Consider the following 14,823-nt stretch of genomic DNA (forward strand, 5'->3'; position numbering starts at 1 on the left):
CATCCCCCACTGCACATGAATAATAACTAAATAATTTAATTAATACTCAGTTATGGAAGGAGAGCACTGGAGAGATCTCATGGCCTGTGAGGGCAGAGACTGGAGGTGCAGCAGGGGGTTGTTTACGCTACTCAGCCCCCCCCCCGACAGCTAATGTGCATAGAAGAGCAGCAGAAGCAGCAACATTCCCACACATCCCCCAGTCAGCCCCCAAAATTCCAGATGTGGGTATTTCAGGTGAAATATTCTTGATCTGGAATGGAGAGAGAACAGTAGAGAAGACATTCAAAAGGTTTTAGAGGGTGCTCCCCACTTATCCATTTATGAATATGGGCCACTTGAACATAACCCCCAAGTAAGTGGGACTCGCTGTACTGAAATCTCTGAGCCTGGATAATCATGACAGTAGCAACTCTACTCTAGAGAGAGGAAAATAACCTAGAATGGAATGAGACTTTTAAAAAAATGCCGCTCAGTGTATTGTTTTTTCTTGTTCAGTTTCTAATCAATTACCCTCTGAATTTCTAGTCAGGTCTCAATATTTTATGGTACTGATGATTTCCAAAATGATGCTTAGGGTTAAAACAAGATAAGGGACTCCTGTCTCAGAGAGACCATAATTTGGTTTTAAAAGAAATCACACATAGCAATTGCAACATGTAAAATATAACAGAATTTAATGGTGTAGATACAGAGAGATTACATTGCTCGTATTTTGGTGGGAAAAAACCAAAGGACGAAAGGATAATTTATTATTTCCTCTTTATTAACTTCTCCTTGCTGTTCAGATCAGGCCTCAACACAATGATGTAGCATTTGGGAGCAAAGATGGAGCCCAGTAAGCCAGCACTGGAGGCCAAGATGGAGAAGATCTCCACAGCCACCATATATTTCCCCTTGGTGCTCAGGTAGACCGGAACAAAGGAGATCCAAACACTACAAAACAGGAACATGCTGAAGGTGATGAATTTGGCCTCATTGAAGCTCTCAGGCAGTTTCCTGGCTACAAATGCTACTACAAAGCTGACAATGGCCAAAAAGCCCATGTAGCCCAGGACACAGTAAAACAGGGCAACTGACCCTTCGTTGCAGCCTAGAATGATTTCTCTCATCATTGAGTGCATGTCAGAATCAGGGGATGGAGGAGAGATTTCTAACCACACAGTGCAAATGCCCACTTGGATAAGGGAACAAGAGAACACAATGGAGCTTGCCAGTCTTTTCCCCACCCACTTCCTCATTCGGGATCCTGGTTTGGTGGCTGCAAAGGCCAGAACCACCGTGATCGTTTTGGCCAGAACACAAGAAACAGTCACTGTGAAAACAAGGCCAAAAGCCATTTGTCGGAGCAGACAGCTCACTCTTTCTGGAGGGCTGAGGAAGATCAATGGGCAGAGGAAGCAGAGCAGGAGGGAAGTGAGGAGAGTGTAGGTGAGGTCCCGATTGTTTGCTCTGACAATGGGTGTGTCCTGATGTTTAATGAAAATGGCTAGGACCACCAGTGTGAGGAGAGAGAGAGAAAGAGCCAACAATGCTAAGCTCATCCCCAAGGGCTCTTTAAAAGACAGGAAGCTGATGGTCTTTGGAATGCATTGTGATTGTTTCATGTTCGTATAATGATCTTCAGGGCATGCAACACAGTCAACCATGTCTGGAAAGAAAATAATACATTCAGATTTTGGATGTGTTGGAGAGCAACTGCTAACGGTGCAAGTATGGAACTGATAATGTTAAATTAGAGGTATCACACATATTTCCAGAATAACCAGAATGAACGTGATGCATGAGAACTCCACCTCAACACTTTGTGTTGGGGTATGTGGGGTGTCCTGTGATGGCTTGCTAACTCCACATAAACCACATTGTTATTTTTCAGAACAGGTACAGTCCATGACCATTTTGCACAGGGGCTCCATTCCCAGCCCCGTTTCACCCCACCCGGGTGTACGGTCACACATTAATTAGAGGGATGTTTGTTTGTTATTGTCTGAACTAAGACAGGTGTCTCCTACCAAGTCATATCACTGGTGCATTGAATTCAAAATTACCTGCTGTATTTTAATCTGTGACAAAGATTAGATCATGGGTGACAAACAGATTCTTCTTAGGTGCATAATCCTTTATGGGGGCTGTCTGCCAATAGGTATGGAGGAGAAATTTGGTTTTTATGCCACTTGAATGGGAAAGCTATCTAAATTGAACTCCTTCTAAAAACACGTTAATCAAAGTACAGATGCCCTTAAAAATGTGTACTTCTCTAAACATTTGGGATGTAGTTCTCCAATCAAACAATATATACAAAAATGCACACATTACCACCAAATTATTTATCCTTTTCCTCAACTTCTAACATGACTTATTTCTGAAAGACATACATCCTGTTTCTCTTACCCTTCTGGGATGAAATCTTGCCTTGAGGACATGGAGCACAATTATAGCAGCAGAATGGCTCCCCCTCCTTCTTTTCCTTGCTGGAACCAGGGGGACAACTTGGGTTGCACACAGAAAGGGGTGGAATCTGCCCATTTAAATAAACACATAAACATTTTAGAACTCAGAAATTACTAGCACTTTTTGTTTCCTTTTTTCTTCCAACCAACAGTAGGAAGATACAAAACTACTTATTCCCAACTCAGTGCCAGATACTCGTTTTCTTTTTTCATTGGTTTAAGATAAAAATAAAAATAAAAAATGCTAAAACTTACCATTTTTGAGCCCCTTTCAGGCATTCAGGAAGAATGCATGAGGATGCAAAGGGGAAGAGGATTGGGGATTCATGTTCACCAGCACTGCCCCTATTGTCCCCCGAAAAGGTATAATGCCTGTCCCACCTTCAATTTTCCAATCATAGCATGTGTGAAACAATTGTTCTTCTTGGGGAGGACAGAAACATACTCCAAAGAATGAGCTACAAATCTGGAGACTGTGTGGAGAGTGGTCTTGTGCTCAGATCCAACTTGTAGCTTTCCCATAGGTATCTATTTTTCTATACCCCCCTTCCTCTGATCACAGGGTCATTTTCTGTATAAAACCACAAATCTCTACCTTATACAGTAACAACCAAAACAATACCACCGCCACTTCAAAAGGCCAGAGATACTTTAATCTGACAAAAAACTGGGGGAAGAGAAATCTTGGCATCTAAAGATATTGAGGTTTGAATCTTTCTCAATCTAAGAAATCAATTTCCTCATTGCACTGTTGATGAGAAAAACAGCTGTCCACAAACTCCATAGTCCCTGCTTCCTTCTCATCGGAGCAACCAACACCTCATTCTTGAGAAGAGACTCAAGAAATACCCTGGGATAAAGAGACACACAAGGTAACAGTCACATGCATGCCATATCCAGATGCAGGACAAGACTGGCCATGGGTGTTATCCTGCACAAGATGGGCCATTGGACTGATCCAGCAAGCTCATCTTAGGTTCTTATGTAGTGCAGAGGAAAATCTAAAAGTGCAATTCCATTGTTTTCCTATATCTCCTGGATGTAGGAATTATGCCCCACCTGGTGAAAGCTTCTGTGCCAAACCATTCTGTTGTCATCAATGGAAATCAGCTGGCCTGGGACAGATTCCACATCCACCCTTCCAACCTTGACCCTCATGAAGGAGTTATTTGGGAAAGTGACCAGGTTGGTAATGTCAAAGCCAGCTTCTACTTCCTTGTTCTCACCAAAAGATACAGTTTCTCCAGCAGAGTTGTTGAAGGAGACAGTCCTGAGGAAGGGATGGAGCTGCATTGGAGGAAAAATAGGAACTATGAAGTAATGCATGTCTCTCCTTACTGACACTCAGGATGCCTCAAACGTTCAGTACTGGCAGGGACTGCTATAAGAACCTAATCTGTTCTTGAGAAATAATTCATAAGGCGAGCAAAATCCCCATACATTCCTGACAAATAAGAAAAAAATTCCATCCTTTCAGTTCCCACACCTTGGATAGCTCCTGCTTCTAAGGAAACAGTAGGGTAATCAGTACGCTTGAGCCTAATTAATGCACAAGGTGCTTGGTGCCATAGAAGACGTTGTCCTGGCAGTCTTGGCCAATGTCACTTCCCCTCACCTTGGGAGGAAATGGGCAGCAAAACCCTCGGTTCCATTCAGCCTACATTTGAATGATGTGCCTGTGGAGCTCTGAGCTGCTCCCTCCAACCAGTTTCCTATGTTTCAGGCAAGAATGGAGTATGAAACCAGTGTTTTGTATACCAATATTTTAGGACCTTTAACCATTTTGTAACCGAGCTATGTTTGACTGCCTGCAAACTGACAGCCGTATGGAAAAGCACATGAATCTGACCTTTGAAGAGTTTTGTATGTAAACAATGTATAACTTACTAATTGTGTGGTCTGTCCTTGTGCGAAGTAAGTGGGATGCTTTGGGATTGACTTAAAGGGCACATTTTAAGGTTTTAACACCTAAATTTCATGCCTTTATTTGCTGCAAGAAATTAAATCTCTTCTGGGGTTCTCTCACCAAAGAATCCAACAAGAATGATACTGTTTAGCAAGCTAAGTAAAAACTAAAAAAACAGGTTTAAAGTCCTTTTCCTCGCTGTTCCCACTCCCATTTCCCCAGCCACAGCTACATTTTTCTCCAGCTCCACCTGCCAGCTCTCTCCTACTCGTCTCAGTCTAGGCTGGCATCCCCCCTGTAACTTGTGTGCAGTGAAGCTGCTTTGGAAGAAGCAGCACAGTGCAGAATTGGATCCACCTTCACTAACAGGTTCTCTGCACACAAAGGAAGTTGCTCACAAAAAAGTGGGAAAGGTCTGGTACTTCACTGTCTTACTCCATGAGTAGCTTTTCTGCACACAAGGAGAGAATGTGCTCTTACACTGGAGCTTGAATTTTTCAGGGTACTGTTTTACATATCACTGCCCGTGTCAAATAAATTATATCTTATGAGAGGCATTACCTGCCAAGGCCAAAGCTCCCACATCTCTCCTTCCACCGCTAATTTGTTTTTGGTCCTGGACAAGAACATGGCATGTAAAGCATGCGCTGTTGCATAGACAGCATTATAGAGACTGTAGCTGTGGCCAGCCATGATCATCTCAAAACCAGATGAAGGGAGATTCTCCAGCTTCTCCTCACCAGTGCAGGTTCCACTGGGCTGCTCCTCTGTTTTGGAGTTTGGAAATAAACAGAGAAAGACTTGTGCCCAGAGCTCCTTGACAAAGCCATTTCCATTTTCCTCAAAAGGATTTTGTGCCTCAAGAAATGCTTTGAATCCTTGCACCACATTTGAATGAACTGTAAAGCAGAGGGAACCATGGAAGGCCTGCATATCCAGGTTCATTTGATAGGTCCGTGCTGTGAAATCCAGCTGTGCCGTCAGAATCCACACCTTGCCCACAGATGTCTTGGTCACATTTTCCAATTCACCAATTGCTACGATTTCTCTCAAGGTAAGCATGGACTTTATTCCCCCATAGAAAACCACCACCTTGGCTTTACTTTCCATAATAGCTTGATAAATTTGGATCAAGTCTGGAAACATGTCATAATACTCAGCCAAATGTATCATTTTCAGGATTGTCTCTGAGAAGGCCAAGCAAATGCCTCTCTGGGAGAGCAGAGGTTTCAGGTTCTGAATAAATCTCTCTCCACCTTCACTTTCTCTAGCAAGCAACCCAACCCAAGTCCAGCCAAAGTGCAGAAGTAACTCAACAATCCCAGTGTACTGATGGGCTTCATTGGGCACCATCTTGTAGAAGGAAGTGGATTGGCTTTGACCAGCATCCTCTGGAGAAAAGGAGCCATAAGTGAGCTAAAGGGAAATAAAGGAGCATCATCTACAATTGCAGAAGGACTGGGTATGTGCATCCAGGGCCTTCCCACCCAGGAGGCAAAATGAGCCAGTTGCCTTAAGAAGGCAGGTTCCAGAAAGCTAGGAAGGGTGGCAGATTGCACCCTGTGTTTCTCAGCCTCCACCTCCTTCTTTGCCATACCTCCATTCCCAGTTCCTTGAACTCCTGCTTTCCTCTCCTCTGCCCTCCTTTTCTTTATCCACTGTGATCTCTAGGTTTTTTTCTGTACTGCTGCTTTTCTCTCCCCTGTTTCTTTCATGTTGCTTCACCACAACATTTCAACTCCTGATTTCATGGCGTCTTTCCTTCCTCTCTCAAGCCACAAACACACAGAATTTGCATCAAGTGCCACAATGTGTGGGCAGCTGACTCCTGATTGGCAGGCTTCCAGCTTTGCAAGAGAGCAGCTTTTGTCTCCAACCAGTAGGCCATGGAGCAAAGGTGAGAGGGTGTCAGTCAGCAGAATGGAATTTGGATATGTGTTTTTAGGTGTGTTTCGACAATGAACTGGGGTGAGATGAGAACTCTTCCACCATCACATTACCTTGTGAAGGGCAGGATCACTCTCCTTAGTCTCTCACAACTGTTTCTATATTAAACAAATCCTTTCTGGATAGAAGAAATCATGGTGAATGTGTGAAATCCACAATGCAACATCTTACCTGGGGAATCTTGTAGATGACCAAGATATTTGCCAGATGGATGGAGGTATCCAAGTCCAGCCCCCCAATAACTGCCATCAGGTGTTTCTGGTTGTTGCACTTGTAGTTGGGGACAAGTGTGGAGGGAAGGTTCAGAGCAGCCCAGTAGGTCATCCTTTCATCGAAGTAACTGTCAAAGATGTGGAATCCCAGTGTAATATTAGGCAAAATCTTAGGGTTCTCATTGATCTCCTTGACAGCAAATACCAAGGCCAGAATATGCTGGTAGTTCTTTGGCACAATACTGCAACAAGAATTTTATGCTGTATCATTGAGAGATGTGCTATGCATGTTTTTCAGTGGCCTCTTTATGATTTTTGAGTATTTTAGTGTAAATTTTGCCCTAATATACACATATCTGCAGAACAATTTCCCCTAAAAGAGCAGAATTTCAGCTTAATGTAGGGCTCATTCAGACTGTCCCAATCCCGCCATTTTCTCCCCCAAAATCTGATCTTTACCGCTGAACTGGAACTTACACCTCCCTCAGAACTTCTCCCAACTAACAGTTAACTGACATTTCTTCACTGATCACTACCTTTAGCTGAATGTAGACAGAATGCATCTAATCCAGGCACTGTCTATAAAGATTAAAGACAATCATCTAGCCTGACTTGGATGAGAACATCAGGGGTTATTCCAGCATCACCTCAAAGGAGAGGTGAGCCTTTAATACCCCTCACACAAGAGTTTATGAGGTGAAGATTAAGAACAGAGAAGGGCTTTCCATCTTAAACTAAGGTTTAATCTTTGAGTCCTCCTCTTGTTAAACTCTCCTTGGAAGAGATTTGCTGGGATGTGGGGAGGAGAGAACACATCAACAAGACCAGGTTCTCTCATGTCACTAACACATTCCGATCTGCATTTCCCTTCAGTAGAAGTAAATCCCACTGAAATCCGTGGAACTAGCTTCTGAGGAGGCCTGGTTAGAGCTGGGGGATATTTCAGTATCATTTGACATTTGATGTCTTTACTGGGTATTAAGGTGCTGGTGGATAGTTAGCCTTTCTGTGAAGTCTTCTTTGTCAAAAGCAGCAAATAAATGAGAAGCAAGTCCGCCAACAATAAGATGACCAGGTTGGTAGTATTCATGTGGAATTCTGGATAGATCATGGACGGTGCAACTCGTGGTATGTTTGCACACCAGATGTGGCAGATGAAAGAGAAGGGGCACAATAAACAGCAGCATATTGAAGCAAATATACTTTCTCATCAAACAATCTTATTTCCATCCAGCAAATGAACCTTGCTTCACAACCAAACTCAGTACAATATTCTGCCTTATCACGAACAGCACTTCTCTAACAATTCACAGATTAAAATCCTATCTTATAACTTGCTTAAGAGAAAGGTAAAGATCCTTCCTCTTTCTCTGTCCTCTCCCTTGTAAAGAATGGCAGGAAGAGGTTATAATACCCATGTTTCGACATTGGTTAGTATTCTCTGGAAATCTACTGAGACATTATCCAAGTGATACTTAGCCATGCTGAGAGTGATAATTATAGGTGAGATAATAACAAGCTCCCTTTACATCAGGAACATCAGAAAATGCCCAATAATAATAATAATAACCCTGTTTCTGATGTTTCATTCAAAGTGGTTTCTGACTGTTTATGGGACAACAAAAGGGCATGCAGAATTAATAGCAACGAGGAAGAGAAAAATAGTGGGCCAGTCTCTTATCAGTGCTGACCAGTGGAAATGATTGCTCTGACCTTAAAAATTTCCCACCTGAACACCAGTTCATTAGTTTTCTGACAATTATACTGAGACGAAGGAATGGTGAAAAGGACAACTATTTGCTTTCCTGATAGAAAAGCACCTCACAACTAATTGGTGGGAGTAATATATAGAAGTAATAAATAAAAAGTAGTGTGTGGTGGTATTATATTTTCTAATAAAACAGAGCTTGATTTTGGAGTAAAATGCTTTTACTCCAAAATATTCATTCAGAAGCATTCTGCTGCATCGTATAACAATAAACCCATTAAAAATACCAAAATCATTATTCATTGAATTTTAAGTTTAAAACCCCCACACCAGGAATGGTCTAGCATATATTGCCCATGACCAAATAATTTAATTAATAGCCAGAAATGGAGGGAGAGAGCTGGAGAGTTCTCATGGCTTATGAGGGCAGAGACTGGAGGTGCAGCAGGGGGTTATTTATGCTACTCAGCCCCCACCCCACCTGACAGCTAATGTGCATAGAAGAGCAGCCGAAGCAGCAACATTTCCACACATGCCCCAGTCAGCCCCCAAAATTCCAGATGTGGGTATTTTAGGTGCAGTATTTTTTATCCAGAATGGAGGGAGAGCAGCAGAGAAGACATTCAAAGCCTTTTAGATGGTGCTCCCCTGGGGGTGTGGCTCGCCTCATTTAAGGCAAGCGCAGCCGGGAATCTCCCTCCTTGGATGCTCAGCTGCGTTTGTTTCCCACCCGCCTGCCCTTCAAGGTTCCGCTTTTGACTTTGCTATGGACCTTGGTTGGTCGCCGTTAAGGGGCCTGGCAGGATTTTTTTCCACTTGGCAAATTGGCACCAGCCATTTGGTTTTTTGCCTACCTCGTAACAAATCACCACAACTTTCTAGGCTTTGGCGGTTAGGCATTGGTATGGGTATTGTTATGTAGATGTATGGGGGGGGGAGCGCCATCATCTCCCCCAGATATTGAAGGGTAGTCCAGTAAAGGATTCTGGGGGGCGTGGGTGCATCCGAATCCTATGGAAGCCAGGGACCAAGGCACGCCCATGAGCGGTGACGCCGGGGAAGTGCCTAGTTGATGTGCATCAGCAGGGCTCCCCTGCTGGTGTTAACCCTTCGCGGTCTTCAAGCAAACAGGCTGAAGCCGGATAGTCGATAGGACCAATGCCTAAGCCAATACCACTCATCACCTGTAACCAATAAAGTTGAGGCCTAATTTTAGCCCATTAACCTAAATTACTGTGTCCTGTGTCTTTATTTCTACTGGTGGGAGGTGGGATCTCGCCACGCAACTCTACTGAAACCTTAGTGAGAGGAAAAAACCTAGAAATGAACAAGCCTTTTTAAAAAAATGCCTCTCAGTGTATTGTTTTTTCTTGTTACAGATAGGTAGCAGTGTTTGTCTGCCATAGTCAAAACAAAACAAAATTCCTTCCAGTAGCACCTTAAAGACCAACTAAGTTAGTTCTTGGTATGAGCTTTCGTGTGCATGCACACTTCTTCAGATACACAGTAATGTAAAATAGCATGTAAAATAGAACAAAATTGAATGGTGTGGATAAAGAGAGATTACATTTTTCATAGTTGGGTTGAAAAAACCCACAAGATGATGGTATAATTTATTATTTCCTCTTTATTAACTGATCCTTGCTGTTCAGATCAGGCCTCAACACAATGATGTAGCATTTGGGGGCAAAGATAGAGCCCAGTAAGCCAGCACTGGAGGCCAAGATGGAGAAGATCTCCACAGCCACCATGTATTTCCCCTTGGTGCTCAAGTAGACCGGAACAAAGGAGATCCAAACACTACAAAACAAGAACATGCTGAAGGTGATGAATTTGGCCTCATTGAAGGTCTCAGGCAATTTCCTGGCAAAAAAGGCCACAACAAAGCTGAGAATGGCCAAAAAGCCCATGTAGCCCAGGACACAGTAAAACAGGGCAACTGATCCTTCGTTGCAGCCTAGAATGATTTCTCTCATCATTGAGTGCATGTCAGAATCAGGGAATGGGGGAGATGTTCCTAACCACACAGTGCAAATGCCTGTTTGGAGAAGGGAACAAGAAATCACAATGGAGCTTGCCAGTCTTTTCCCCACCCACTTCCTCATTCGGGATCCTGGTTTGGTGGCCACAAAGGCCAGAACCACCGTGATCGTTTTGGCCAGAACACAAGAAACGGTCACTGTGAAAACAAGGCCAAAAGCCATTTGTCGGAGCAGGCAGCTCACTCTTTCTGGAGGGCTGAGGAAGATCAATGGGCAGAGGAAGCAGAGCAGGAGGAAAGTGAGGAGAGTGTAGGTGAGGTCCCGATTGTTTGCTCTGACAATGGGTGTGTCCTGATGTTTAATGAAAATGGCTAGGACCACCAGTGTGAGGAGAGAGAGAGAAAGAGCCAACAATGCTAAGCTCATCCCCAGAGGCTCTTTAAAAGACAGGAAGCTGATGGTCTTTGGAATGCATTGTGATTGGTTCCTGTCTGGATAGTGGTCCTTTGGGCATGCAGCACAGTCAACCATGTCTGGAAAGAAAATAATACATTCACATTTCGGATGTGTTGCAGAGCAACTATTAGTACTGCGAATATGGAACTCATAATGTTAAATGAGAGTTATTACAGTTATTTCCAGAGTAACCAGACTGAAAGTGATGCATCAGAATCCCACCTCAGAACATAGCTGTCAACATTTCCCTTTTTTAAAGGGAAATTCCCTTATTCCGAATAGGATTCCTCGCAAGAAAAGGGAAAAATTGATAGCTATGCCTCAGAACTTTTGTTGGGTTATGTGGGGTGTCCTTTAATGGGTTGCTAACTCCACATAAACCACTTTTTTATTGTTCAGAACAGGTACAGTCCATGACCTTTTTGCACAGGGGTTCCATTCCCAGCCCCGTTCCACCACCACACCCTCTGCCGACCCCATTCCTCCCCACCCTGGTGTGCCATCGCGCATCAATCATTCGCATGATTATTTGCTATTGCCTGAACTAAGACAGGTGTCTCCTACCAAGTCATATCACTGGTGCATTTATTTCAAAATTGCCTCCTGTATTTTAACCTGTGACAAAGATTACATGATGATGACAAACCAATTCTTTTTAGGAGTGGGTCCCTAATCCTTTATGGGGTCTATCTGCCAACAGGTATGAAGGAGAAATTTGGTTTTTATTCCACTTGAATGAGAAAGATATCTAAATCTCACTCCTTGAATCATTGCACTGGTCAACAACAAATTTGTTGTCTGCGTTTTTTCAGTTGATTTAGGATGAATCTGATGTGCTGAATCCAAAAATCACATTGGTTTTGCTCAATCAGGTCAAGTTTTTGAGCTATGGCCACATGTCGGTTTTTTACATTTTTGTTCACATGTACGCTTGTGTGGAGCATTTTAGAAGAAGTTGGTGGGGGTAAAATGCCATGTCGAATAATTGTTTTGATTGGAAATGATTATTTTAATGACAAGAAGTATTCAGGTCCGATAGTTCTGGGTGATTATGTCGAAAAGGGATCAGTTTGAAGTCATAAAACCTCGAAATCTTCCATAAATTGGTGCGGCTCCATAAATTGGTGGGATCAACAGAAAGAACCGGAGCAGCCTCAAGTATCCTGATCTTCAATCAGCACGTCGTCCTGTAGCTCATTGTGATGAAATTCCAATGCCTATCTTCGGAGAACTTCCTGACATTGGTGACGAAGATGCCTCCAGTGTTGAAGGACATGAAGAAGACGAAGTGGTTCTTGAAGATGATGCTCCACACCCATTTTCCCAAAAGGAGTTGAATGATCTAGTTCGCGACCTCAGCTTGTCAAAGGACTCTGCCGAACTGTTGGCATCCAGATTGAAGGGAAAAAACCTCCTCTCTGACAGTGCTCGCATCAGCTTCCTCCGCAACAGGCATCAAGAGTACCTCCGTTTTTTCTCGGAAGAGAAGGACTTGGTGTACTGTGCTGATATTGCGCAGCTTCTGCTCAAGCTTGGAGTGCCACAGTACGAACCCAAAGATTGGAGACTGTTCATTGACAGCAGCAAGCGATCACTGAAATGTGTTCTGCTACACAACGGCAACCCGTTTGCCTCTATACCCCTGGCTCACTCAAGTACACTGAAGGAGAACTATGAAGCGGTGAAGTATGTGCTGGAGAAAATTGGTTATGATCAGCATAAGTGGTTGATTTGTGTTGACCTGAAGATGGTGAACTTTTTGTTGGGACAACAGTCTGGCTTCACCAAGTACCCATGTTTTCTGTGCATGTGGGATAGTAGGGACCATGCTCAGCATTACACGAAGAAGGGCTGGCCTGTGCGGGAGGAATTGGTGCCTTGCAAAGAAAGGAACGTCATCAATAACCCTCTGGTGGACAGAGACAGAATACTCTTCCCACCGCTGCACATCAAGCTCGGCTTAATGAAGCAGTTCACCAAGACTCTGGACAAGGATGGTGACTGCTTCACTTACTTGTGCCAGGCTTTTCCAGGATTGACCATGGAGAAGTTGAAAGCTGGCATCTTTGACGGTCCTCAGATCCATCAGCTCATCAGAGATCCAGAGTTCGGAAACTCAATGAACGAAGTGGAACTGGAAGCGTGGAAGGCATTTGTTCTGGTAGTGAAGAACTTTCTTGGCAACAATAAGGCCAGAAACTACGCAGAACTTGTCAACAACATGCTGACTGCTTTCAGAAACCTGGGCTGCAACATGAGCATCAAGATGCACTACCTATTTTCACATATGGACCGGTTTCCTGAGAACCTGGGTTCAATAAATGACGAGCAGGGGGAGAGATTCCATCAGGACATGAAAGAGATGGAGACCAGGTATCAGGGTCACTGGGACGCAGACATGATGGCTGACTACTGTTGGACTCTGAAGAGAGACCTCCCTGCCGCTGAGCATTCCAGTAGTTCCAAGAAACGGAAGTTCAAGCCCTGAAGTTTGAAAAATGGTGAAGCAACATGCAATTTACGTGTACTTACCTTTATCAATGCCCACCATTCAGTTTACAGTAAACCTGACCTGATGGAGAGAAACGGATGCCATTTCCTGATTCAGAAGTGCAAAAATACCCTAAATCAGTTGTAGAAATCTAGACAACATTCAAAAAGTAAAAAATTGTTACCCAATGTTATATATCCTGTGTCTCTTACCCTTTTTGGATGAAATCTTGCCTTGAGGACATGGAGCACAACCATAGCAGCAGAATGGCTCCCCCTCCTTCTTCTCCTTCCTGGAACCAGGAGGACAACTTGGGTTACACACAGAAAGGGGTGGAACCTGCCCATTTAAATAAACAGATTAACCGTTTAGCACACAGAAGTATAGCGCTTTTGGTTTCTTTTTTCTTCCAGCTGGCAGTAGGAGGACCCCAAACTACTTATTCGAAACACAGTGCCAGGCTACTCATTTGGCTCTTCATGTTGTTTTTTTAAAAAAATAAACATAAATAATGTGGAAACTGACCATGTTTTAGCCCCTTTCTGGCATTCAGAAAGAATGCATGACAGCTGAAATAGGGAAGGGGATTGGGGGTTCATCTTTGCCAGCCCTGCCCCCTTTTGTCCCCGTATATAAAGTAATACCTTTTACACATCCAATTTTCCAATTGCAGCAATCATGCTTTGTTAAGATGACAGAAGCGTAGTGCCGAAAATGATCTACAAATGTGGAGACCTTGTGGAGTGTGGTCTCACCAGCTCTACCCAAATTGTTCCCATAGCTGTTCCACCAATGATCTTTGCATACTAAGCATAAAGCTCTGACAGCTGAACACACTGAGAAGCCTCCCTGTTATTTGGAATTTTCTGTTCTTATCTCAGTCCCCAAATATGAGTCTTCAGAAAGGGGTTCAACCAAATGTTCTTAGAAGTCCCCTTCACACTCCCAGCCATGCATTTTATCTTAACAGATGCATTTTCAAGTGTATTTTATGCTACCAGGTGTATTTTTCAAACCATTTTGGTCCTTTTTTTGAGCTGAGACTATACCACAAGATCAACAGAAATGTGAAACCTGAAGGATAAGCAATGATGTTCCTATATGTGTACTAGTCTGAGAGGTATAAATTTAGCCAGTTTCCATAAAATTGTAGACCCCTCCACCCTTGCCTACAGTTCCTTTTTCCTTAGGATACAAGTGACTAGCATAAGCACACTTGATATTATTATTATTATTATTATTATTATTATTATTATTATTATTATTATTATTATTTTAAAAGAACATGAATAATGGTTTTAGGTGTCTGGTAAAATTAGGGCTGCAATGTGTCCAGAATTTCAAAGGCAGAAGAGGCGTCCTGGGGAAAGTTCTGGAGAGTGGAGGTTTGTTCTGGATCTTTGGCAAGTAAAACAAAAAATTGTGGGATTTTACTTCCTTCTCAAACACCAGCATTTCAACTGCAAGCAGCAAACCCCTTCTTCTTCCCAAGAGACTCATGAAAAGCACTTGGATGAAAAGAACCCCAAGTCAAAAGCCACATGCCAAATCCAGATGCTGGACAAGATTGGCAAATGGTGAGATCCTACCCTGGTTGGGCGTTGATCTGAGCCAGCAAGACCTTATGTTGTGATTCCTGCATCGTGGACCACATGATTTGCAACTCTAAGA

At 43.2% G+C, this 14,823-nt stretch overlaps 2 protein-coding genes across 2 annotated transcripts in view; both read right to left on the reverse strand.

Moving 5' to 3' along the window:
• LOC309354041 (uncharacterized protein) overlaps positions 1-14,823 on the reverse strand; it is a 182,937-nt gene that overhangs the window by 27,663 nt on the left and 140,451 nt on the right. Inside the window, 1 exon segment of the mRNA XM_081883736.1 lies at positions 13,365-13,444. Within this exon segment, the coding sequence (XP_081739862.1) occupies positions 13,365-13,444 (80 nt within the window).
• On the reverse strand, positions 661-8,381 carry LOC309354370 (vomeronasal type-2 receptor 26-like). The gene is made up of 5 exons (XM_081884541.1): positions 7,488-8,381; positions 6,475-6,757; positions 3,510-3,737; positions 2,392-2,518; positions 661-1,651 (listed from the first exon to the last, which is right to left on the reverse strand). Exons 1-5 carry the CDS (start codon positions 7,724-7,726, stop codon positions 753-755), a joined length of 1,776 nt encoding a protein of 591 aa, XP_081740667.1. The 5' UTR covers positions 7,727-8,381; the 3' UTR covers positions 661-752.

This window comes from Podarcis melisellensis (assembly GCF_964234715.1).
Source record: "Podarcis melisellensis genome assembly, chromosome: 13".
NCBI classification, from domain to species: Eukaryota; Metazoa; Chordata; class Lepidosauria; order Squamata; family Lacertidae; genus Podarcis; species Podarcis melisellensis.

What these genes read in the sequence shown, in the direction of transcription:
- LOC309354370 (XM_081884541.1), bottom strand. Translation starts at nt 7,726, where the DNA reads ATGAGAAAGTATATTTGCTTCAATATGCTGCTGTTTATTGTGCCCCTT. An exon ending in GGCACAGAAGCTTTCACCAG is followed by an intron (nt 2,519 to 3,509) that starts GTGGGGCATAAT and finishes TTAAATGGGCAG; the next exon opens with ATTCCACCCCTTTCTGTGTG. An exon ending in CAAGATTTCATCCCAGAAGG is followed by an intron (nt 1,652 to 2,391) that starts GTAAGAGAAACA and finishes TTTTCTTTCCAG; the next exon opens with ACATGGTTGACTGTGTTGCA.